Source organism: Bufo bufo, chromosome 2 (assembly GCF_905171765.1).
Source record: "Bufo bufo chromosome 2, aBufBuf1.1, whole genome shotgun sequence".
NCBI classification, from domain to species: domain Eukaryota; kingdom Metazoa; phylum Chordata; class Amphibia; order Anura; family Bufonidae; genus Bufo; species Bufo bufo.
The window spans coordinates 20,960,121-20,986,363 of record NC_053390.1 but is presented as its reverse complement, the minus strand read 5'-3'; the positions used below and the strand labels follow the sequence as shown (position 1 = coordinate 20,986,363).

At 43.3% G+C, this 26,243-nt stretch overlaps 1 protein-coding gene across 1 annotated transcript in view; it reads right to left on the bottom strand.

The window, feature by feature from the left end:
• The window catches only part of LOC120990650 (oocyte zinc finger protein XlCOF7.1-like), a 58,302-nt gene extending 32,514 nt beyond the window's left edge, over nucleotides 1-25,788 (bottom strand). Inside the window, exons 1-2 of the mRNA XM_040419565.1 lie at nucleotides 25,757-25,788; nucleotides 24,750-25,670 (exon numbers count right to left, since the gene is read on the bottom strand). Of these exons, the coding sequence (XP_040275499.1) occupies nucleotides 24,750-25,670; nucleotides 25,757-25,788 (953 nt within the window). The remainder of the gene's footprint in view (nucleotides 1-24,749; nucleotides 25,671-25,756) is intronic.
• Nucleotides 25,789-26,243: the final 455 nt, after the last annotated feature.

Below are 26,243 nucleotides of genomic sequence, written 5' to 3'. Positions count from 1 at the left end.
TACAAACCACGTCCCGAAACAAGCTAAATGCCAACACAAACTCTGCAATATTGAGCTTTCTATTCAATCTAGCGTCCCTAGACTTTATTATCACCGAGATCTCACCGCAGGTTATGGTTTTGTTATCTGGGACCTCATGAGTAGCTATGAGAAGAGATGCCAGATTAACATCTCTCCCTGCAAGGATGTCTTATCGTATGTTAGCGGGTATGAAATGAGAAGGTGCAATAGTAGGAGTAGGACTCGACCCACCAGGAACATTAAACTGTGAAACAGTGGCCACCGCCGGTGTCTGCCCTATCAAGCCAGAAGCAGCAGTACTGTCTTCGACTGTGTCCAGTCTAGCCTGAATGTCAGACATTGAAGAAGCCATCGTATTAATGACAGCGTGTAGCTGAGTTAGTGACGTCTGGATGGTATTCATGGAAACCACTTCCTGGCTTGGTGAAGCCGAATCTGTAGAGAGAAGACGGTAAAGTTCTGCCTTTAAAGCTGAGGCTGAGAACGGAATTCCTCTTTTTGACAATTCTGCCGTCAATTTCGGGATGGTCCATGACCTCAACGATGGTACAGTGTCTCGTACTGATTGCAGATCACCACTGTCGCGAGAGGAGGACAAGCCCTCGGCGAGAAACTCTTGAGACATCTCCCTACTAAAAGAGATAGCTAAATCAAGAGACCGACTACCACCCTAAACGACAAACATCATGCCAAACCTGAATAACCGTATACCAACACCTTATTATTAATGAAAACCGCACCTACAAGTGTGAGTAACACTTGAACCTATAGTCGGACAACACTATACCCCGATCCTGTAGTCTTGACAGGACTAGTAATCGAGTCTGTGACAGACATAGCCCCGTTGCCTGTAGTCGTGACAGGACTTGAAATAGTCTGTAGTCGTGACAGACATTGGCCCGTTGCCTGCAGTCGTGACAGGACTTGAAATCGAGTCTGTAGTCGTGACAGACATTGCCCCGTTGCCTGTAGTCGTGACAGGACTTGAAATCGAGTCTATAGTCGTGACAGACCTTGCTTTGCCAAAAAAGATATATATTTTTTCTTTCTTATTTTTTTTTTGTTTCTTGTAACCGTGGCAGGCCTCCAAGCTGCTCCCTGACTACCGCGCAATCGTGGACCTGTATGTGCAAGGACGACACACTGGACTCTGCAGTGACCTGAAAAACATGCCTGTAACCGTGACAGGACCGGGGTTTATATACAGTTGCAAGAAAAAGTATGTGAACCCTTTGGAATTATATGGATTTCTGCACAAATTGATCTTTAAATGTGATCTGATCTTCATCTAAGTCACAACAATAGACAATCACAGTCTGCTTAAACTAATAACACACAAAGAATTAAATGTTACCATGTTTTTATTGAACACACCATGTAAACATTCACAGTGCAGGTGGAAAAAGTATGTGAACCCCTAGACTAATGACATCTCCAAGAGCTAATTGGAGTGAGGTGTCAGCCAACTGGAGTCCAATCAATGAGATGAGATTGGAGGTGTTGGTTACAGCTGCCCTGCCCTATAAAAAACACACCAGTTCTGGGTTTGCTTTTCACAAGAAGCATTGCCTGATGTGAATGATGCCTCGCACAAAAGAGCTCTCAGAAGACCTACGATTAAGAATTGTTGACTTGCATAAAGCTGGAAAAGGTTATAAAAGTATCTCCAAAAGCCTTGCTGTTCATCAGTCCATGGTAATACAAATTGTCTATAAATGGAGAAAGTTCAGCACTGCTGCCACTCTCCCTAGGAGTGGCCGTCCTGTAAAGATGACTGCAAGAGCACAGCGCAGACTGCTCAATGAGGTGAAGAAGAATCCTAGAGTGTCAGCTAAAGACTTACAAAAGCCTCTGGCATATGCTAACATCCCTGTTAGAGTATCTACGATACGTAAAACACTAAACAAGATTGGATTTCATGGGAGGATACCAGAGAGGAGGCCACTGCTGTCCAAAAATTACATTGCTGCACATTTACAGTTTGCACAAGAGCAACTGGATGTTCCACAGCAGTACTGGCAAAATATTCTGTGGACAGATGAAACCAAAGTTGAGTTGTTTGGAAGAAACACAAAACACTATGTGTGGAGAAAAAGAGGCACAGCACGCCAACATCAAAACCTCATCCCAACTGGGAAGTATGGTGGTGGGGGCATCATGGTTTGGGTCTGCTTTGCTACGTCAGGGCCTGGACGGATTGCTATCATCGAAGGAAAAATGAATTCCCAAGTTTATCAAGACATTTTGCAGGAGAACTTAAGGCATCTGTCCACCAGCTGAAGCTCAACAGAAGATGGGTGTTGCAACAGGACAACGACCCAAAGCATAGAAGTAAATCAACAACAGAATGGCTTAAACAGAAGAAAATCCGCCTTCTGGAGTGGCCCAGTCAGAGTCCTAACCTCAACCCGATTGAGATGCTGTGGCATGACCTCAAGAAAGCGATTCACACCAGACATCCCAAGAATATTGCTGAACTGAAACAGTTCTGTAAAGAGGAATGGTCAAGAATTACTCCTGACCGTTGTGCACGTCTGATCTGCAACTACAGGAAACGTTTGGTTGAAGTTATTGCTGCCAAAGGAGGTTCAACCAGTTATTAAATCCAAGGGTTCACATACTTTTTCCACCTACACTGTGAATGTTTACATGGTGTGTTCAATAAAAACATAGTAACATTTAATTCTTTGTATGTTATTAGTTTAAGCAGACTGTGATTGTCTATTGTTGTGACTTAGATGAAGATCAGATCACATTTTATGACCAATTTGTGCAGAAATCCATATCATTCTAAAGGGTTCACATACTTTTTCTTGTAACTGTATATTATTATTATTTTTTTCTTTTTTTTTTTTCTTAGCACTATACCCTATACCTTAATGGTAATGCCATAACAGTGGGCCCGACTGCAGGTCCAATGACCCCGATACGTGAAATGTTGAACTACTAGTAGTGCTAACAGGAAGTCTAGTGCCTGTGGATGAGGTGGAAAAATGGCACACCCGTGACGAGAAATCCTAGCCTTACCCCCTGCCCAGCAGCACGCGTAATAGTATGGCAAGCAAAGCCCCTACCATACCTACCTTTGATTACACGTAGACAAGATAGCGATAGAACTGCAGCGCACACCTAGTGTAGCCGACTATACTACGGAATTGAAGTAAAAAAGGCAACTTACTATCCAATAAATAGCACCCAACTAACACCCCCATTCAGGGCCGTCTTTAATGTTGATTGGACCCTGGGCAAGAATTTACTTGGGCCCCCTGGATCCCCCCCCCCCACTTTGCTGTACTTGCTATACAGCAGCACTTACCTGTCACGTCCAGGGTCTCCAGGTGACGTCTCCTCTCTGTCATCATCTTCTCTGTAGATCTTCTCTCTCATCATCTTCTCCACTCGGTCTGGACAACTTCTCTCAGCCACCTCGTCTCTGCAGAGTGTGACACACAGACATCTTAGCTTCCTCACATTCTATCATTATCCCCCAACTGGAGTCCCCACAGTGTTATCCTGCTGCTTGCTGTGCCCCCCCCAGGGGTGTAGCTATAGGGGGTGCAGAGGTAGCAGCCGCTACCGGGCCCAGGAGCATGAAGGGGCCCAAAGACACTTGTGCCGCATAAGAAGACACACAAAGCACTGAGGGAAGGGGCGCCCAAGCTGAACTCTTGCACCGAAGCCCATGATCCTTTAGTTACGCCCCTGCCCCCCCCCCCTCCCAATACCCCCAAATACTATCCTGAAGAAACATAGTAATAGTGCTCCTCATAGTCCCACCTATAGTAATTCCCTTCTAGAGTGTACTCATTAGTAATGAGGACATTTTGGGGCCTCGTGCTGCATATGGGCCTGGTCAAGAAACCTAGTGTCAGGCATTACTGGAGTGGGGACGTCCTCTACCAGGCCCCACTTTACAGTACGGCCATGACACGCTCCCGGTTTGAGGCCATCCGGAAATGTCTGCATTATTCAGATAATGCAGCATGTCCACCCCAAGGTGATCCTGCCTATGAATGTCTGTATAAGATACGGCCGGTCATCGATCATTTTGGGGACAAATTTGTACAGGCCTATGTACCTGGAAGGGAGGTCGCGGTTGATGAGTCTCTCATTGCGCTCAAAGGAAGACTCATTTTCCGCCAGTATGTGCCCTCCAAGCGGGCGAGGTATGGCGTGAAGCTATACAAACTTTGTGAGAGTACCTCAGGGTACACTTACAAGTTTTGTGTATACGAGGGGCCAGATTCCCGTATTCAACCCCCAGAATGTCCCTCCACTCTGGGTGTTAGTGGGAAACTTGTGTGGTACCTTATGTACCCACTGCTAGATAAGGGTTACCACCTTTACGTGGATAACTTTTATACTAGTATCCCCTTGTTCCAGTCCCTTGGCGCCAGATCCACGTCCGCTTGTGGGACCGTGCGGAAAAATCAACGCGGCCTCCCTGCCCACCCCCTCCAGGTACCTATCCCCAGGGGTGCGACCCGTGCCCTTACCAGTGAAAACCTGTTGCTGGTCAGATATAAGGACAAGAGGGATGTCCTTGTACTGTCCACAATTCATGGTAACGGCATCACCCCTGTCCCTGTGCGAGGTACCGCGGCAACGGTCCTCAAGCCTGATTGTATCGTCGACTACAATCGGTATATGGGAGGAGTTGATCTCTCTGATCAAGTCCTCAAGCCATATAATGTCATGCGCAAAACCCGGGCATGGTACAAAAAAGTTGCGGTCTACTTGGTGCAGGTTGCCTTGTACAACTCTTTTGTACTATCCCGAAGCGCTGGCAACACAGGGACATTCCTCCAATTCTATGAGGCAGTCCTCAAGGTCCTGATATTTTCGGACCGGGAAAGAGCAGGCCGGAGTACCTCGGGAACTGGAGGCGCCCGGATCGTCCCTGGCCAACACTTTCCAGGTGTGGTCCCCCATACTGGAAAGAAGGGACGAATCCAAAAAAAGTGCAGAGTGTGTCGCAGGAGGGGATACGGAAGGACACCACTACTCAGTGTGACACGTGCCCCGATCATCCGGGCCTCTGCATTGACGGTTGCTTCAGGGAGTATCACACTTCCATGGAGTCCTAAATTTATATCCCAATTTAGCCACTGACATCGGATAAAAAAAAACTGGTTCTCAGACTTGAGACACCCAAAAAAACTAAAATAATTTAAAAAAAAGTATACAAATTAGGTATCGCTGCGTCGGTAATAATCTCCTCTATAAAAATACCCCATGACCTAACCCCCCAGATTAACACGCTCCAAAAAAAAAAAACGGTGCAAAAGAAAACTTTTTTTGTCACCTTACACAACAAAAATTTTAATAGCAATCGATCAAAAAGTCCTATAGTCCCCAAAATAGTGCCAATAAAACCATCCTCTCATCCCACAAAAAATGAGCCCCTACATAAGATAATCGGCTAAAAAAAATAAAAATAAATGACTCTTAAGACTTTAGAGATAATATAGTCTAAAACCTAAATAATTGTAAAAAAAGTAGACTTATTAGGCATCGCAGCGTCCGTAAGAATCTCCTCTATAAAAATACCCCATGACCTAACCCCCCAGATTAACACGGTAAAAACAAAATTCCCACCTTCTATGCACTTCCAATGGTGCACAAGGACAAAATACCAATCCCAGGAAGGCCCATTGTATCTGGGAATGACAATCTGACAAAAGGCATCAGCGAGTATGTAGATCAGATACTGAGACCTTTTTTCACCACCTTACCGTCTTAAGTTAAGGACATGCAAGATCTCCTCTTGAAAATTAATGATATGGTATTAACACCAAATACAATCCTGGCAAGCTTGGATGTCAAATCATTATATAGTAACATACAACACGCACTAGGTATCAAGGCCACCCAAAAAGATTTGAGCACTAAAAGTAGTAATTTTGCACAGCACAACCACTTGGCACTTTCTATGTTAGAATTTATTTTAGAGCACAACTATTTTGTTTTTCAGGGTAAATTTTACCAACAAATAAACGGGACCGCTATGGGTACATCCTGTGCCCCCACATATGCAAACCTTTTTTTATGGTGGTGGGAGGATAATCTAGTATTCACAGATGGGATGTCGTCATATACCTGCCACATCATATTTTGGGGCAGGTATATTGACGACATACTCATCTTTTGGCATGGGGGTAAATCACTATTTCACAAATTCACCCAAGCTCTCAATGACAACTGCATAGGTATGAAATATACATACGAAATTCAGGAGAAAGAAATAGTGTCCCTAGATTTAAAAATCAAAATCACTGAAGACGGTCATCTGAACACTGAGATACATAGGAAACCGACCTCTACCAATAGCTATCTGCATTGGACCAGCTGGCACCCCTCACCTCTGAAGAGAATTTAACAGAGCTAAGATCACTGACAGAGATGACCTACTTAAAACAACTCCTATAAAAAGGAATGAGACCATCAGATGCATAGGGACTTTTGACGGATATAACAAAGAAATTTATCATATACTGGAAAAATACTGGCATATCATCCAGACAGACAGAGATCTCAAGTCAGTACTTACCGTAAATCCTAGTGTCACCTATAGGAGAGGCCCAAATTTGAAGGACCAACTAGTACACAGCCACCTAAAGGAAATGGAAATGGAGAATACATCAGTAGGAGAAAAATATAGAGGCTCAACTCCATGTGGAGACTGCTCATTTTGTAAATATATCCCCCGCATAAATTTTTTTTATAAATCCTGGAGACACGAAGGAATACAATATCAGACAACTGATCACATGCAAAACAACAGGGGTTGTATATATAGCGTCGTGTCCGTGCCCCATGTTATATGTGGGCAAGACTACACAAGAGCTAAGACGTCGCATCTCGGGCCACCTGAGCTCCATAGAGACGGGTAAAGATACCCTGATCGCAAGACATATTAAATATGTACATAATAATAAAACATCAGTCTTGCATTTCTGGGGCATCGAAAAATTAAGTCTAGGCCCAAGAGGAGGTAATCTAGATAGGAAACTCCTGCAGTGTGAAGCACGGTGGATAGACAGGCTTAACACCATGAGCCCTAATGGTCTGAATGAAGGCTTCTCCTTCACAGCATTCATATAAAGAAGGCAGAAAAATAATTTTTCCTAAGCCTCAATTATGGCAATTATAGCTTTATAAATGTAGCTCTCTCGTCCTTTATGATGCACCGAATAGCAATGAAGAATCTGATGAACAGTAATAAAAATCAAAAGAGAGACGGTTGAGAAATAATAGGGCAAAAATATCCGTAAATTGATGATAGATGTACGATACAGATAATCCGATTTAAAGTCACTAAGCCTATGCGTTAATGGCATATATGCAAACTGGGTGAATTTGAAGATAAGGATGGAATCCAAATATGATTTATGCGATCAGCAAGAATGATGTGAAATCTTCCTCTCTAGTGAATATTGGACTAGAAGCATTCTTAAAAATATGAGCCTAATAGCAATTCGAACTCCTATGCAAAATTCCTGGGATAGTAATTAGTCCCCAATAAGGATGGAACAATCCAAAAAAGAGTGAAGATAGACCTCAGATCTGCAGCATTGTTGTTGTAGAATCTGACAATCTGCATAACAATCTAAGTGCCAGCGCCTGCGCAAAGGCTTGGATAGGCAATTATTTCCTGAGTCCCCGCGCATGCGCTGTTGAGCCTTTCAAGCTGGAAATTATCTAAACCCGCTATATATGTGAAGAAATTAGAGAAATGACTCTCGGGTATTATAAGTTCCTGAGCATGGGTAGATATGAATCGGGCCAGAAACCTCAAAGTCCCTGCGCATGCTCTTTATAACAGCCACAAAATATATCTAAGTCTACACGCATGCGCATTGAGCATGTCAATCTTAAATGTTCAAGTTCTTGCGCATGTCTTTTTGCAGGAGTAAAGTTTTAGCGCATGCCCATGGGTAACCTGGAAATGGGCTAACTTGGAGTCTAATGGAAAACGCAAGTGCATAGACACCTATCGGATTGGTGTGGCAAAGTGACATCACGATCAGAGACGGAGCTGTGATTTGCCCTAAGGGACGATTACAACACGAGTGTCGATACTCTCATAGGTCAAGATGCGGTATGATCCGCCCTGTGAGTATAAAGTACATCCCAAAACTAAACACTCGTGTTGTCTGTAGCTCCATTCCCCTGAAGACGCCGCCTTGAGCGGTGAAACATGTCGGGGGAGCTGCGTCTCATAGCATTTTAAAGATTATGGCAGGGATAGTTTGAGCTGCAGCACCGCGATCTGCAGACGCAGTGCGCACCAGCTTATAATGACAGGGGTAGTAAAGATATAGTTAGCAGCAATCGACAGAGAATATAGCATTTCCCTGAATAGGATCAATCACTTCAGATAGTGATTAGTACATTATACAGGTCGATCTGCTCACCGAGTTAGTGTTAGTTTAAATAGTTTTACCGGTTTGGTGCCAGATGACACCAGCAGATAATTGAGTTTATCACTCAACGCCAAGTCTAATAAATCAGTCAGCACTTTCACTAGACCACTATACACCACTCACAGAAGGATACAATCATATCCCCCACTCTGATAGCATATGGTGACAGAGTGTCACATACTCTCACCTCCTGTCAAGTATCCCTCCATATATATTTTTAAACTCTCAACAGAGTCTTTTAGTTTTATCTTTTGTGTAAGTTTATAATAAATAAAAGTTATGTTTTAATAAAAAGACCACAAACAGGAATTTTTAGTCCTAGGACTATTAAACTATATCTTTTTGCTGATGAGACAAAGATTTGTAACAGGATTGATGTTCCTGGAGGGATACACCAAATGGAAAAGGACTTAGGAAAACTAGAGGAATGGCCAAAAATCCGGCAACTAAAATTTAATGTTGATAAGTGCAAGATAATGCACCTGGGACATAAAAACCCAAGAGCAGAATATAAAATCAGTGATACAGTCCTAACCTCAGTATCTGAGGAAAGGGATTTAGGGGTCATTATTTCAGAAGACTTAAAGGTAGGCAGACCATGTCATAGAGCAGCAGGAAATGCTAGCAGAATGCTTGGGTGTATAGGGAGAGGCATTACCAGTAGAAAGAGGGAGGCGCTCATGCCGCTCTACAGAGCACTAGTGAGACCTCATTTGGAGTATTGTGTTCAGTACTGGAGACCATATCTCCAGAAGGATATTGATACTTTGGAGAGAGTTCAGAGAAGAGCTACTAAACTGGTACATGGATTGCAGGATAAAACTTACCAGGAAAGATTAAAGGACCTTAACATGTATAGCTTGGAAGAAAGACGAGACAGAGAGGATATGATAGAAACTGCTAAATACATAAAGGGAATCAACAAGGTAAAAGAGGAGAGAATATTTAAAAGAAGAAAAACTGCTACAAGAGGACATAGTTTTAAATTAGAGGGGCAAAGGTTTAAAAGTAATATCAGGAAGTATTACTTTACTGAGAGAGTAGTGGATGCATGGAATAGCCTTCCTGCAGAAGTGGTAGCTGCAAATACAGTGAAGGAGTTTAAGCATGCATGGGATAGGCACAAGGCCATCCTTCATATAAGATAGGGCCAGGGGCCATTCATAGTATTCAGTATATTGGGCAGACTAGATGGGCCAAATGGTTCTTATCTGCCGACACATTCTACAGGGAGTGCAGAATTATTAGGCAAGTTGTATTTTTGAGGATTAATTTTATTATTGAACAACAACCATGTTCTCAATGAACCCAAAATACTCATTAACCGCCTCACGTCCGCCCATAGGATATAAACGTCCTATGGGTGGACGTCTATTTCTGACAGCACGTTTTAAAACGTCCTGTCAGAAATAGCAGCTGCACGCTAATCGTGCAGCTGCTGATCGGGTTGCCTGCTGTCAGTGACAGCAGGGCAACCCTAAGACAAGGCAGGGACAGTTCCCAGGTGTCCCTGCCTTCCCGATCGCTGCAGACACAGCGCTCTCCGAGCGCTGTGTCTGCAGAGCAGGAAGCGCTGTGCACTTCCTGTTCCGGCCCGGCGGTCATGTGACCGCCGTGACCGGAGAGTGCAGGGGCTGTGTGAGGTCTCTCAGAGACCTCGATCAGCCCTGCTGTGAGGCTGTACAGCGCAGGATTGCTGCTGTACAGCCTCTATAGGGGTGCATTTCTTCTGTAACTGGGGCTACTATGTCAGCCCCAGTTACAGGAGAAATCAACAGTGTAAAAAAAAATAAAAAGTGAAGTAAATGTCCCCCAGAGGTCTTGTATGACCTTATGGGGGACGAAAAGTGTAAAATAAAATAAAAATAAAATAAAGGGTTGAAAAAATAAACTAAAATAAAATTTCACATGTAAAAAAAATAAAAAATCCCAAGTAAGGAATAAAAAAAAAAATTAAAAATAGAAAAAATTAAATAAAATAGACATATTTAGTATTGCCGCGTCCGTAAAAACCAGCTCTATAAAAATATCACATGACCTAACCCCTCGGGTGAACACCGTAAAAAAAAAAAAAAAAAAAACTGTGTCAAAACAAGCAATTTTTGTCACCTTGCATCACAAAAGGTGCAACACCAAGTGATCAAAAACGCGTATGTCCCACAAAATGGTACCAATAAAACCGTCACCTCATCCCGCAAAAAATGAGCCCCTACATAAGAAAATCTCTCAAAAAAAAAAAAACTATAGCTCTTAGAACATGGAGACACTAAAACATCATTTTTTTGGTTTCAAAAATGCTATTATTGTGTTAAAGTGAAACAAATAAAAAAAGTATACATATTAGGTATTGCCGCGTCCGTAAAAACCAGCTCTATAAAAATATCACATGACCTAACCCCTCGGGTGAACACCGTAAAAAAAAAAAAAAAAAATACTGTGTCAAAACAAGCAATTTTTGTCACCTTGCATCACAAAAGGTGCAACACCAAGTGATCAAAAAACGCGTATGTCCCACAAAATGGTACCAATAAAACCGTCACCTCATCCCGCAAAAAATGAGCCCCTACATAAGAAAATCTCTCAAAAAATAAAAAAACTATAGCTCTCAGAACATGGACACATTAAAACATAATTTTTTGGTTTCAAAAATGCTATTATTGTGTAAAACTTTAATAAATGAGAAAAAGTATACATATTAGGTATCGCCACGTCCGTAACAATCTGCTCTATAAAAATGTCACTTGACTGAACCCCTCAGGTGAACGCTGTAAAAATAAATAAATAGAAACTGTGCTAAAACAACCAATTTTTTGGTCACCTTGCCCCATAAAGTGTTATAATGAATGATCAAAAAATCATATGTACCCAAAAATAGTACTAATAAAACTGGCACCCTATCCCCTAGTTTCCAAAATGGGGTCACTTCTTGGGAGTTTCTACTGTAAGGGTGCATCAGGGGGCTTCAAATGGGACATGGCATCTAAAAACCATGTGGAGTTCCTTTCCTTCTGCGCCCTGCCGTGTGCCCATACAGCAGTTTACGACCACATGTGGGGTGTTTCTGTAAACCGCAGAATCTGGGTAATAAATATTGAGTTTTGTTTGTCTGTTAACCATCGATGTGTTAAAGAAAAAAATTGATTAAAATGGAAAATCTGCCAAAAAAGTGAAATTTAAAAATTTGATCTCCATTTTCCTTTAATTCTTGTGGAACGCCTAAAGGGTTAACAAAGTTTGTAAAATCGGTTTTGAATACCTTGAGGGGTGTAGTTTCTACAATGGGGTCATTTATGGGGGTATCCACTATGTAAGCCCCACAAAGTGACTTCAGACCTGAACTGGTCCTTATAAAGTGGGTTTTGGCAATTTTCTTAAAAATTTGAAGAATTGCTTCTAAACTTCTAAGCCTTCTAACGTCCTAAAAAAATAAAATGACATTTCCAAAATGATGCCAACATAAATTAGACATATGGGGAATGTTAAGTAATAAATATTTTATGAGGTATCACTTTCTGTTTTAAAAGCAGAGAAATTGAAATTTTGAAAATTGCAAATTTTTCAAATTTTTGGGTAAATTTGGGATTTTTTCATAAATAAAGGTGAAATATTTTGACTCAAATTTATGACTATCATGAAGTACAATGTGTCACGAGAAAACAATCTCTGAATGACTTGGATAAATAAAGGCGTTCCAAAGTTATTACCACATAAAGTGAGATATGTCAGTTTTGCAAAATTTGGCCTGGTCAGGAAGGGGGCAAAGGGCCCAGTAGGGAAGTGGTTAATATCAAAGCTGAATATTTTTGGAAGTAGTTTTTAGTTTGTTTTTAGTTTTAGCTATTTTAGGGGGATATCTGTATGTGCAGGTGACTATTACTGTGCATAATTATTAGGCAACTTAACAAAAAACAAATATATACCCATTTCAATTATTTATTTTTACCAGTGAAACCAATATAACATCTCAACATTCACAAATATACATTTCTGACATTCAAAAACAAAACAAAAACAAATCAGTGACCAATATAGCCTCCTTTCTTTGCAAGGACACTCAAAAGCCTGCCACCCATGGATTCTGTCAGTGTTTTGATCTGTTCACCATCAACATTGCGTGCAGCAGCAACCACAGCCTCCCAGACACTGTTCAGAGAGGTGTACTGTTTTCCCTCCTTGTAAATCTCACATTTGATGATGGAGCACAGGTTCTCAATGGGGTTCAGATCAGGTGAACAAGGAGGCCATGTCATTAGATTTTCTTCTTTTATACCCTTTCTTGCCAGCCACGCTGTGGAGTACTTGGACGCGTGTGATGGAGCATTGTCCTGCATGAAAATCATGTTTTTCTTGAAGGATGCAGACTTCTTCCTGTACCACTGCTTGAAGAAGGTGTCTTCCAGAAACTGGCAGTAGGACTGGGAGTTGAGCTTGACTCCATCCTCAACCCGAAAAGGCCCCACAAGCTCATCTTTGATGATACCAGCCCAAACCAGTACCCCATTTTGCCAAAGGAAAGGAAGTTGCCTAATAATTATGCACACCTAATATAGGGTGTTGATGTCATTAGACCACACCCCTTCTCATTACAGAGATGCACATCACCTAATATGCTTAATTGGTAGTAGGCTTTCGAGCCTATACAGCTTGGAGTAAGACAACATGCATAAAGAGGATGATGTGGTCAAAATACTCATTTGCCTAATAATTCTGCACTCCCTGTATGTTTCTATGTTTCTAACCCACGCAATTTAGTCTCGGCCTGGGAGACCCGATCTGGGTCATCGTAGATAAGCCCCAGAGCTCTTAAAAATTCATCTAACGACTGGAGGGATTGTGATCCGGTTGGCAAAGAAAAAGCCCAAGACTGAGCATCACCTTTCAGTAATGAAATTATAATCCCCACTCTTTGACTTTCATCCCCAGAAGAGTTAGGACGTAGACGAAAATATAATTTCCACGACTCCCTGAACCAAACAAAGTTGTCACTTCCCCCGGAAAACCTATTCGGGAGAGCAACCTTAGGTTCCGGGCAGGCCTGGTTCCTGCTGCTGGAAGCTGCTGCCTGAGGTCTCTGAAACTGCAAGACGGCCGTGCGGAGGTTAGCCACCTCCAAAGACAGTCCCTGCATACGATCGACCAGTGCAGAAACAGTATAAATCGTTGCTCTGACACAAACAAAATGATGTTGTTTGGGCGATTGATAATGACATGGGTAATGGGGAGGGGATAACACCAGATAACACACAGGAGGAATAGACCAGAGTCTAGGCTTCAAAGCTAAGGGAGAGGGATGGTGACCTCCTAGGAATCCCTAGACCTCTCCCTGACTCCTGCCAATATGAGTATACCCTGAAGGTGGAAATACTCATACACCGGAACCTTAGCTCTGGAGACCCTGGAAATCCCTAGGAGTGGTGGCAGGGAATCAGACTACTGGTTCCTTCCCAGATGAAGGAACCAGCGTCTCTCTGAGGCCTAGAAAACAACAAACACAGGTGAACAACAAAATGCAAAACAAAATGCACTTAGTTTAAAGAAGAATGGAGGAGCAGGAGATCCAAAGGAACAACACTCCAGCTCAACCAACTCCAGCAGGAAATATCAACCGCATGGTAATCAGTGTGAGTCAGAACTAAATAGAGCCTCAGTAATGATCACAAGCTGCTCCTGACAAGAGGTGTGATCATTAACAAACAACAATACTGCAAGATGAAAACAGAGAGACTGTCAGATACCCTCATGTGTCGTCAGTCTCTCAGATCTTCTCACCTCTGTGACATCCATCACCATGGAGTTTCATAGTAAAAAAAAAAAAAAGTCACTGATCGTGACAGCAGGTCTATTAGCATGTTAAAATCTGCAGTACTTTTGCAATATGATCACATCCTATGTGTCAGTGAAATTTGTGAGTAATGAGTGCAGCACTTAGATGTGGGACTGGTAAGAGCATGACCATATGTGGCATAAATGGTATTCAATGGACATTTAGTATGACAACTAGGTAAATTATAATCAACTGCCTAAACTAACAAACTGCGGGTGTATCACCTAATCTGGAGTAGGTGACGGCTGACCAGGCAAAATAGAGTCTATAAAACAAGTCTCAAAGGGTCAGGCAGGAGCAGTGTCTGAATATAGGCCAAGGAAGTCAGACATCTAGTCAGGGCCGGTAGCATAGGTGCAGGTCAGGTCAGGAACGGGGATATCAGAACAGGAACACAAGCTGGGGTCAGATACTCGGGCAGACACTGTGGCCTCAGTTGAAGCATGTTTATCCCAGCATGGAGGAGCAGTGAACAGACAGCATGAATGGACATTAACAGGGTTACTGTGTCTGCTGGGAGAAGTAGTACGCTGGCTGGCACAGACTGCCGGCATTACATAAATATATCTGTCTTTGAATAGATGATAAGTTAATTTTGCAAATCCATTTTTAGAAGGATACGCACTCTGCCTAATTTGTTTGCATTGGACACTTGGAAATAGTAAATTTAAAAGGGGTTTTCCAGTTTATACAAGTGTGCCGTGTACAGTCGCGGCCAAAAGTTTTGAGAACGACACAAATATTAGTTTTCACAAAGTTTGCTGCTAAACTGCTTTTAGATCTTTGTTTCAGTTGTTTCTGTGATGTAGTGAAATATAATTACACGCACTTCATACGTTTCAAAGGCTTTTATCGACAATTACATGACATTTATGCAAAGAGTCAGTATTTGCAGTGTTGGCCCTTCTTTTTCAGGACCTCTGCAATTCAACTGGGCATGCTCTCAATCAACTTTTGGGCCAATTCCTGACTGATAGCAACCCATTCTTTCATAATCACTTCTTGGAGTTTGTTAGAATTAGTGGGTTTTTGTTTGTCCACCCGCCTCTTGAGGATTGACCACAAGTTCTCAATGGGATTAAGATCTGGGGAGTTTCCAGGCCATGGACCCAAAATGTCAATGTTTTGGTCCCCGAGCCACTTAGTTATCACTTTTGCCTTATGGCACGGTGCTCCATCGTGCTGGAAAATGCATTGTTCTTCACCAAACTGTTGTTGGATTGTTGGAAGAAGTTGCTGTTGGAGGGTGTTTTGGTACCATTCTTTATTCATGGCTGTGTTTTTGGGCAAAATTGTGAGTGAGCCCACTCCCTTGGATGAGAAGCAACCCCACACATGAATGGTTTCAGGATGCTTAACTGTTGGCATGACACAGGACTGATGGTAGCGCTCACCTTTTCTTCTCCGGAGAAGCCTTTTTCCAGATGCCCCAAACAATCGGAAAGAGGCTTCATCGGAGAATATGACTTTGCCCCAGTCCTCAGCAGTCCATTCACCATACTTTCTGCAGAAGATCAATCTGTCCCTGATGTTTTTTTTGGAGAGAAGTGGCTTCTTTGCTGGCCTTCTTGACACCAGGCCATCTTCCAAAAGTCTTCGCCTCACTGTGCGTGCAGATGCGCTCACACCTGCCTGCTGCCATTCCTGAGCAAGCTCTGCACTGGTGGCACTCCGATCCCGCAGCTGAATCCTCTTTAGGAGACGATCCTGGCGCTTGCTGGACTTTCTTGGACGCCCTGAAGCCTTCTTAACAAGAATTGAACCTCTTTCCTTGAAGTTCTTGATGATCCTATAAATTGTTGATTGAGGTGCAATCTTAGTAGCCACAATATCCTTGCCTGTGAAGCCATTTTTATGCAACGCAATGATAGCTGCACGCGTTTCTTTGCAGGTCACCATGGTTAACAATGGAAGAACAATGATTTCAAGCATCACCCTCCTTTTAACATGTCAAGTCTGCCATTTTAACCCAATCAGCCTGACATAATGATCTCCAGCCTTGTGCTCGTCAACATTCTCACCTGAGTTAACAAGACGATTACTGAAATGATCTCAGCAGGTCCTTTAATGACAGCAATGAAATGCAGTGGAAAGGTTTTTTTGAGATTAAGTTAATTTTCATGGCAAAGAAGGACTATGCAATTCATCTGATCACTCTTCATAACATTCTGGAGTATATGCAAATTGCTATTATAAAAACTTAAGCAGCAACTTTTCCAATTTCCAATATTTATCTAATTCTCAAAACTTTTGGCCACGACTGTACTATGGAGTCACTCTACCATAGACTTCTATAGGAGAGCAATCTATCCCATAGAAGTCTATTAAAGAGCGGCTGCAGTACACAGCCACGCCACAGCATCGTAGATGCGGCCTATTCTAAGAATACTTATAAGGATACTCACTTGTGAAAGCTGGAAAACATCTTTAATGATGTACAAGGTTGACCACATATCAATGGTATGTCCTGCGGAAGCTCAGATTGGTTTTGAAATATTTGTTAGAAGAAACAAAGACCAAGTTCATAAAGTGTATCATTGGTGAATATGCGTGGTGGTCAGAGGAATCCCGGCTTAAACACCAGTAAAACAATGAAAAAAAGCAAAAGGTCCTATAACTATAAAACTATAAAATAACTATAAAGACTTTATTATCCACCGTTCACTTGTGTTACTTTAGTCAATGCTATAAAGTGAAACAAATACAAATAATAATGTCACTGAAGCTTCACCAGAATGGTTCTTGTGCAGAGAATAGGATTTAGCTAATTCACTGTGAAGCTAAATACTATGATACGGTAGATCAGGTCAAGGACAATAGGGGAATAAATTCTTATTATATTATTAGTGAGGACCAGGTCCTTCTGAGTCACGGGAAATAGCCAATTCACTGGGACAAGGCTAAATACTGTATCTATGCAGGACCTCACCACTAGGGGGCAAAAAGGTCCTTACCAGTTAAGGGAAATAGACATCTGCTGTTGGCTATTTCCCATGACTGGGGAGGACCAGGTCCCTCTGAGTCATGGGATTTAATCACAACCGTATCTGCTGCGGTAGATGCTAGAATGGAGTTGTTAGAAGGAGATCTGTGACATCACTGGTCACATGCTCCTTTATGGTCACATGACAAACCCCGACGGCAGCAGCTTGTGGAAGGAGGAGGGGCTGTGTGCTGGGCAGTGATGGCGACCTGTGTGCTGGGGGGTCAGAGATGGCGACCTGTGTGCTGGGGGGGGCAGAGATGGCGACCTGTGTGCTGGGGGGGGGGGGGCAGAGATGGCGACCTGAGTGCTGGGGGAACTTTGATGGCGACCTGTGTGCTGGGGGAGGCAGTGATGGCGACCTGTGTGCTAAAGGGGGCAGTGATGGTGACCTGTGTGCTAAAGGGGGCAGTGATGGCTACCTGTGTGCTGGGGGAGCAGTGATGGCGACCTGTGTGCTAGGGTGGGCAGAGATGGCAACCTATTCGGGGGGGGGGAGTACTGTCTGTACCTTGGGAACAGTTCGCCGGAGCAGCGGTCGGTGGGTGTGGGGTGCAGACAATGGTGTATATCTTATGTCAGGTCTGTGTGAGAGAAGGGGCACATGGTGAGGATTGTGTGTTTTGTAGGACACCTGATCAGACAGTAGTAGTTGGGAGAGCAGTGTAACTAGATGGGTTGACCTAGGGTGCAGTACCTGGTCTCCGGGCATATGGGGTCAGAAAGGAGTATTGTGTGGTAGCCATTAAGATCAGACAAGAAGATCATGAGTGCAAGAGTAAGGTGACGTGGGGGGAGTCCAGGCTCTGTGGGGGCAGTGTGTTTGTGTGGGAAGAAAAAGGTCAGTGAGGACTACTGTGTGTGTGGGACCCATGCAGAGCAATGGCGAGGGATGGGTGTCGTCATGAAGCAAGAAGTTTATTGGGCAAGTCATGGATCAAACACGTGTTGTGAATTTTGCTGTTAAGCTCCTTGTTAGAGAACAGCAAGTTTTGCAAAAAGTATTGAAACATTAAACCCAAATATCCCTAACCTTTTGTTGAGTAGTGTATTTATACATAGTTATTAGATCTCCTCGTAGTCATCATTTTTTCTAAACTGAATAACCCTAATTTTTATAATATGGGACAAGAAGTCCATCCATTCCAGTTATTACTTTAGTTGCCCTCCTCTGAACCCTCTCCAGCTCTGCTGTCTGTCTTCTACACAGGAGCCCAGAACTGTACACAGTCCTCCATGTGTGGTCTGACTAGTGATGTGTAAAGTGGCATGACTATGTTCTCATCACCAGCATCTAGTCCCCTTTTGATGCACCCCGGTATCTTAATGGCCTTGGCAGCAGCTGCCTGACACTGATTTCTACAGTTAAGTTTACTGTCAACTTCCTAAGTCCTTTTCCATGTCAGTATTGGGGCTCATACACAAGAACGTATATTTTTTCCGCATCTAGCAGTGTTATTATTTATTAGAAAGAGTGACTAATTCCATGGTGCTGCACATCAAGAGAGGGTTACACATACATAATATAAAAAATACAAATACCATAAACATGAAGCTATTAAGAAGCCGGTACAGAGGGGAGAGGACCCTGACCACAATAGCTTACAATCTACAAGGGAAGGAGAAGGACACAGTAGGTGAGGGTAAAGCTGCTCATCTGGCTGTGTGGTGGCAGCGTGCTCATTGTAGGTGGTAGGCCTTCCTAAAGAGGTGGTTTTCAGGTTGCTTTTAAAGGTTTGGATGTTTGGGGGGATGGGGGGTCTGATGTACTGGGGTATAGAGTTCCAGAGTATGGAGGATGCAGGTGAGAAATCTTGTAGACGATTGTGTAAAGAACAGACAAGAGGAGAACAAAGAAGGCGGTCTTGTGAGGATCGGGGATTACGTGTGAAGGTTGCATAAAATAATCCAGCACTGCCGTTCTTCTAACCAGACACTTTATATTGCGATACACAGGCAGATAAAAACGCAAGTGTATTGTGAAATGAAGTATCCGATTTGAGGAGCGGCAGTGCTGGACGTTTTATACTATATTGAAAAAGTTCCAACTCACCATGACACACCGCTCTAAAGAAACGTTGATTTCACTCTGGACTGTTGGAGCTGGTAAGGGGGGAGTACCCCTATTAATTTTGTCTTCATATATGGAGATGTATTAGCAAAGCAGGTGAGAGATGTAAGGAGGGGACCGATTGTTCACGGCCTTATATGTAGTGGTTAGTATTATAAACTGAATTTGCTGGGCAATGTGGTAAACCTCATTTTTCTCTGCCCAAGCCTCCAATCTCGCCAGATCCATCTGAGGCAGTATAAGTGAGCTGGATACAGTACCTACAGAATTCAGCATCTGACTCCATTCATGTTCTGCAGGTAATAAAGATGGAGGGAGGATACATATGAAACACATATATGAGCATCACTTGGTCACTGAAGTCATGTTGGCATTACTCAGGGGTTAATTGTGACATCACAAGCGATTTCCACCACTGCTATATCACTCAGCAACAGTATCTAGATAGGTTTACCATTAAACCGCGGGAATGTACATATGGGGTTAATTATCACAGATCACCCGGTCAGATAAATCAGTGATGTAGTCATCATGCCACCAATATCACTGTCTCCGCACAGGAGGGTTAGTCTGTAGGAGCAATGAAGGTCACAGCGCTAGGAGAAAGTATAATATGAGCCAAAAAGACAACGTCTGTCAGTGACAAGGGTGACGCTGTCGTGGAGCAAATAGAAAAGTTTATTATTGGCTTTTAAGCTGGAGATGCACGGTGACATCAGATGATATTGTCCATCCCTCTCATCTCTCCTTCTAAATCCTGGTATGTCTTGTCTGAACTATTAATGTCTCTTTCCCTGCTGGATTTATTGAGTATTTGTTTACATTGACTATTTCACCCCTGTATCTGGTCCTCCTTGATTAGGCCAAATGTACCCCCTCCCCTCTTGGTCACACCTGATTGAACACTGAGTGGTATAAGTCTAAGGTCCTAGGTCTTTTCAAATGCAACTCTTAACTGCACAGACTGAATTATACCAGAATTGGACCAGAAGGGGACCACAGGTAATTACAGACATAGTTAATGCAAACAATGTTTCAATTTTTCATCTTACTGTTCCCACTTGTCAACAACCTCCTGAAATACCCCCACGTTCATTCACCCAGCAAGGAACTATTCATCTCTCCCTCCATCTTACCTTCTCATCTGACCGCTTGCACAAACCTGCTTGGCAACATAAAACACTTCCTTCCCAAACACACACAGATACCTCCTGTTCTCACCTATTAACACTTTCTCTGCTTCTCCTTACAGCTGGTGATATCTCTCCAAATCCAGGCCCCCCTCAGCAAATCCCCACTATCACCTCTACGTCCCAATACAAATCTCCTTCTACAAATTTCTGCAACTCCTTAAACCTAATAACCATTCCTGTGACCCCTGCTCCTTTGGTTCCTCTTGCAGGAGCATTATGGAACGCACGCTCTGTCTGTAACAAACTGTCGTACATTCATGAACTTTTCATCTCTCAAAACTTTTCCTTTCTGGGTCTCACAGAAACATGGCTCATATAGTGGATTTCAATTCACTCACACCCCCCGCCCCGGCTGCAAACATGGTGGAGGAGTTGGTTTTTATCCTATCAGACACCTGCTCCTACAGCCCAACTCCACTGCCACCCTCCATTACGCTCACCTCATTTGAAGTACACTCTGTTTGCATCTACTCTCCCTCCAACCTCCAAGTAGCCGTCATTTACCGCCCCCCAGGCCCAGCCACCATCTTTCTTGACCACTTTAACACCTGGCTGCTACACTTTCTTTCTGCCGACATCCCCACTATCATCATGGGTGACTTCAACATCCCTATTGACACCTGCCACTCAGCCGCCTCTAAACTCCTATCGCTCTCTTCCTCCTTCAAACTATCACAGTGGTCTTCAGTTCCCACCCACAGGGATGGTCACACTTTGGATCTTATCTTTACCCGCCTCTGCTCCCTATCTAACCTTTCTAATTCGCCTCTCCCCTTATCCGACCACAACCTACTCACCTTCTCTTCATTGGTCTCTTCTGCTGCTCCCCCGGTCCACACACTAGCACACCCCCACAGGAACCTTAAACATCTAGACTTTTGCTTGCTTTCTGACTCTCTTCACCCACTCTCTACCATCTGTTCCCTCCAAGACCCAGATGCTGCTACCACCCTATATAACACCACAATAAGTACAGCTCTGGACACTGTTGCCCCCCTCACACACAACAAAACCCGAAAAATTAACAGACAACCCTGGCACACCAACCTGACCAAAAAACTCAGACAAGCTTCCAGGGCTGCTGAGCGGCGATGGAAGAAATCCCATTCAAAAGATCATTTCACCGCATACAAGCAATCCCTCCTCATATTCAAATCCTCACTCGCTGATGCAAAACAGGCCTACTTCTCATCTCTCATATCTTCCCTGGCCCACAGCCCTAAACAACTTTTTAGCACTTTTAACTCCCTTCTCCGTCCCCCAGCGCCCCCACCCTCTCCTCTCTTCTCAGCTTAGGACTTTGCCAAATATTTTAAACAAAAGATAGTCAACATCAGAGAAAGCTTCACTACACAGTCCCCACAGACCCTCTACACAACTGCTCGGTCCTCTTCTCCCAAAACCCACTTCTCCCCCATTACAGAAGAAAAACTCTCCACTCTACTCTCCAGATCACATCTCACCACCTGTGCACTTGACCCAATCCCATCCCACCTCATCCCTAACCTCACCACAGTATTTATCCCAGCCCTAACTCATCTCTTCAACCTATCACTAACCTCTGGTGTCTTCCCCTCTGCTTTTAAACATGCTACCATTACACCCATCCTGAAAAAGCCTTCACTTGACCCATCTTCTTTGTCCAGTTATCGCCCCATATCACTGCTTCCGTATGCCTCAAAGCTACTTGAACATGTCCATTCTGAACTGTCCTCTCACCTTTCCTCCTGCTCCCTCTTTGACCGCCTACAATCTGGCTTCCGACCCCGCCATTCGACTGAGACTGCCCTCACCAAAGTCACCAATGACCTACTGACAGCCAAAACCAAGAAACAATACTCTGTCCTCCTTCTCCTTGACCTGTCCTCTGCCTTCAACACTGTTGACCACTCCCTTCTGTTGCAAACTCTCTCATCTCTTGGCATCACTGACCTGGCCCTCTCCTGGATCACATCATACCTCACAGACCGGACGTTTAGCATCTCCCACCACCTTCTCGTCTCATTCCCTCTCTGTTGGTGTCCCGCAAGGCTCTGTCCTAGGACCCCTGCTCTTCTCTATCTACACTTTTGGCCTGGGAAAGCTCATAGAGTCCCATGGTTTTCAGTATCACTCCTACGCTGACGACACACAAATCTACCTCTCTGGTCCAGACATCACCACCTTACTATCCAGAATCCCACAATGTCTATCTTCTATATCATCCTTCTTCTCCTCTCGCTTTCTAAAACTTAACATGGATAAAACAGAATTCATCCTCTTTCCCCCATCTTGCTCAACCCCCTTAACAGACCTATCTATCACGATCAATGGCTGCACACTCTCCCCGGTCAACCAAGTCCGCTGCCTTGGAGTGACCTTGGATTCTGCCCTCTCCTTCAGACCGCACATCCACGCACTTTCCACCAACTGCCGCCTCCAACTCAAAAACATCTCCCGCATCCGTGCTTTCCTTAACTTTGAATCAGCGAAAATGCTTGTAATGCACTCATCATCTCCCGCCTAGACTACTGCAACACTCTCCTCTGTGGCCTTCCATATAGCACTCTCGCACCCCTCCAATCTATCCTCAACTCTGCTGCCCGACTAATCCACCTCTCACCCTATTACTCCTCTGCCTCTCCCCTCTGCCAATCCCTTCACTGGCTCCCCATTGCCCAACAAATTCACTTCAAAGTACTAACAAATACATACAAGGCCGTCCATAACCTGTCCCCTCCCTACATCTCTGAGCTACTTTCCCGATACACCCCCACACGCACTCTCCGATCCTCACAAGACCTCCTTCTCTCCTCTTTTCGCCTCCTCCCACAATCGCCTCCAAGATTTCTCCTGTGCATCCCCCATACTCTGGAACTCGCTACCACAACATATCAGACTCTCACCTACAGTGTAATCCTTCAAAAGAAACCTGAAAACCCACCTCTTCAGACAAGCCTACAACCAGTGACCCTGCTGCCTCTATACCGCCATGACCAACTTCACCCACACCTACTGTGTCCTTCTCCCATACCATGTAGATTGTAAGCCCTCACGGGCAGGGCCCTCTCTCCTTCTGTACCAGTTTGTAACTCGTCTTGTTTATGATTAGTGCAATTGTCTGTATTAGGTATGTATACCTTTTCTCATATGTACAGCGCTATGGAATGAATGGCGCTTTAATAATAAATAATAATAATAATATGTTGAATTGTGACACTACATATAATGACTGTCATTCTGAACATGGATATGGCTTCTCTCCTGTGTGACTTCTCTCATGTGTTACAAGACTGGATTTATCTGCAAAACATTTCCCACACTCTGAACACTACATATAATGACTGTCAATGGGTTCACAACACGACATGCTATACGTCATGACAGTCAAATAAAATCCAACACTTGGATTCTTGGTCGCAGGTCATATGTGACTTTCCCATGATAGAACCCAATTCAAGTCTCACGGTACATCCAATGTCAGAGGTTAGAAGATCTGAGAGACTTGCTGCTTGTGAGGCTAACTGAGTCTCTCGATTCTCAGTATTGTTGTTTGGTAACGACCACACCTCTTGTCAGGTGTAGCTTGTGGTCATTACTGCATTCCCTATTTAGTTTGTTCTCACACTTCTTACCATGCGGTTGATATTTTCTGCTTGGATTTGGAAGAGTTGGTGTGTGGACCTTTCCTGTGTTCCTGCTCATCCATTTTCTATAAGATAAGTTGTACTGCTCTTTATATTTGGTTGTTCCCTTGTGCTTGTTGTTACTAGGCCTCAGGGAGATGCTGGTTCATTCACCTGGGAAGGAACCAGTTGTCTCATTCCCTGTCAGTATCTTTAGGGCTCCTAGTGTTTAGGTTCTGGCGTATGTATTTTCCCACCTTCAGGGTCTATACATGCTGACAGGAAACCCCTAAACCTGGCCCTGACTCCTAGGAGGTGACCGTTCCCCTCTCCCTAGCCTTGAGGACTAGTTCTTTGTGTTTCCCCTTCTGTTGTTATTCTGGCGTCCCTCCCCTCCCCATTATTCGTGACAGCAAATCATGGTCAACTACGACTTCTGCAGATTGGCAGATATTTTTTGCCGCCAAATCTCAGCTCTAAAATAGCTACAAGACATAAGTTACAGACAAGTTGTGAGACTGTTCTGAGACTTGCAGTAATGTGACACATGTTGCCCAAAATTTAATGTCTGTGAATAAGATGGGTTTAAAATAATTTTTTGCTCTTATCACATTTCCCATATCTATGTGTGAATTATCTGATGTCTAACAAGAGATGATTTATGTGTAAAACATTTCCCACATTCTGAACATGAATATGGCTTCGCTCCTGTGTGAATTAACCTATGTTTAGCAAGATATGAATATTCTGTAAAACATTTCCCACATTCTGAACATGAATATGGCTTCTCTCCTGTGTGACTTCTCTCATGTGTTACAAGACTTGATTTCTGTGTAAAACAGTTCCCACATTCTGAACATGAATATGGCTTCTCTCCTGTGTGACTTCTCTCATGTTTAGCAAGATCCGATTTCTGTCTAAAGCATTTCCCACATTCTGTACATAAATATGGCTTCTCTCCTGTGTGACTTCTCTCATGTTTTACAAGACTTGATTTCTGTGTAAAACAGTTCCCACATTCTGAACATGAATATGGCTTCTCTCCTGTGTGAATTCTCTCATGTTTTACAAGACTTGATTTCTGTGTAAAACAGTTCCTACATTCTGAACATGAATATGGCTTCTCTCCTGTGTGACTTCTCTCATGTTTAGCAAGATCCGATTTCTGTCTAAAGCATTTCCCACATTCTGTACATAAATATGGCTTCTCTCCTGTGTGACTTCTCTCATGTTTTACAAGACTTGATTTCTGTGTAAAACAGTTCCCACATTCTGAACATGAATATGGCTTCTCTCCTGTGTGAATTCTCTCATGATTTACAAGACTTGATTTCTGTGTAAAACAGTTCCCACATTCTGAACATGAATATGGCTTCTCTCCTGTATGAATTCTTTCATGTCTAATAAGACAGATTTTTTCTATAAAACATTTCCCACACCGTGAACATGAATATGGCTTCTCTCCTGTGTGAATTGTCTTATGTTTAGCAAAATATGTTTTACTTGTAAAGCATTTCCCACATTCCTGCTCTGCTGTCTGAATTCTTCTGTGTGTAGAAAGTCTTGATTGTTCTGTACGCTCTTTACCACCTTGAAACCTTTTATCCCCTTTCAGACCTGTATTTGTGGTAACAATCTGTAATTTGTCAGGAGAAGGTTCCTCATGATGAGGGGGATTATATAATAGATCTGTACTGTGAAGTCCTGGGTGCACATTAAGTGTAATGAGGTTTTCTCCTGACGAGCGCTGCAGGAGATCTTTATCTTCTTCTTTATAATTTAGTGATAATATAGTTTTGCTCTTAATATTTTTACTGGAACTCTCTGTGAAAAAAAAAATTGGAATTTGTGATTATTTTTCAAACTACGAGGACAAACCTATAACATTCCTATTAGGCCTCATGCACACGACCGTTGTTTTGGTCCGCATCCGAGCCGTAGTTTTTGCGGCTTGGATGCGGACCCATTCACTTCAATGGGGCCGCAAAAGATGCGGACAGCACTCCGTGTGCGGTCCGCATCCGTTGCTCCGTTCCGTGGTCAGCAAAAAAAATATAACCTCTCCTATTCTTGTCTGTTTTGCGGACAAGAATAGGCAGTTATATCAATGGCTGTCCGTG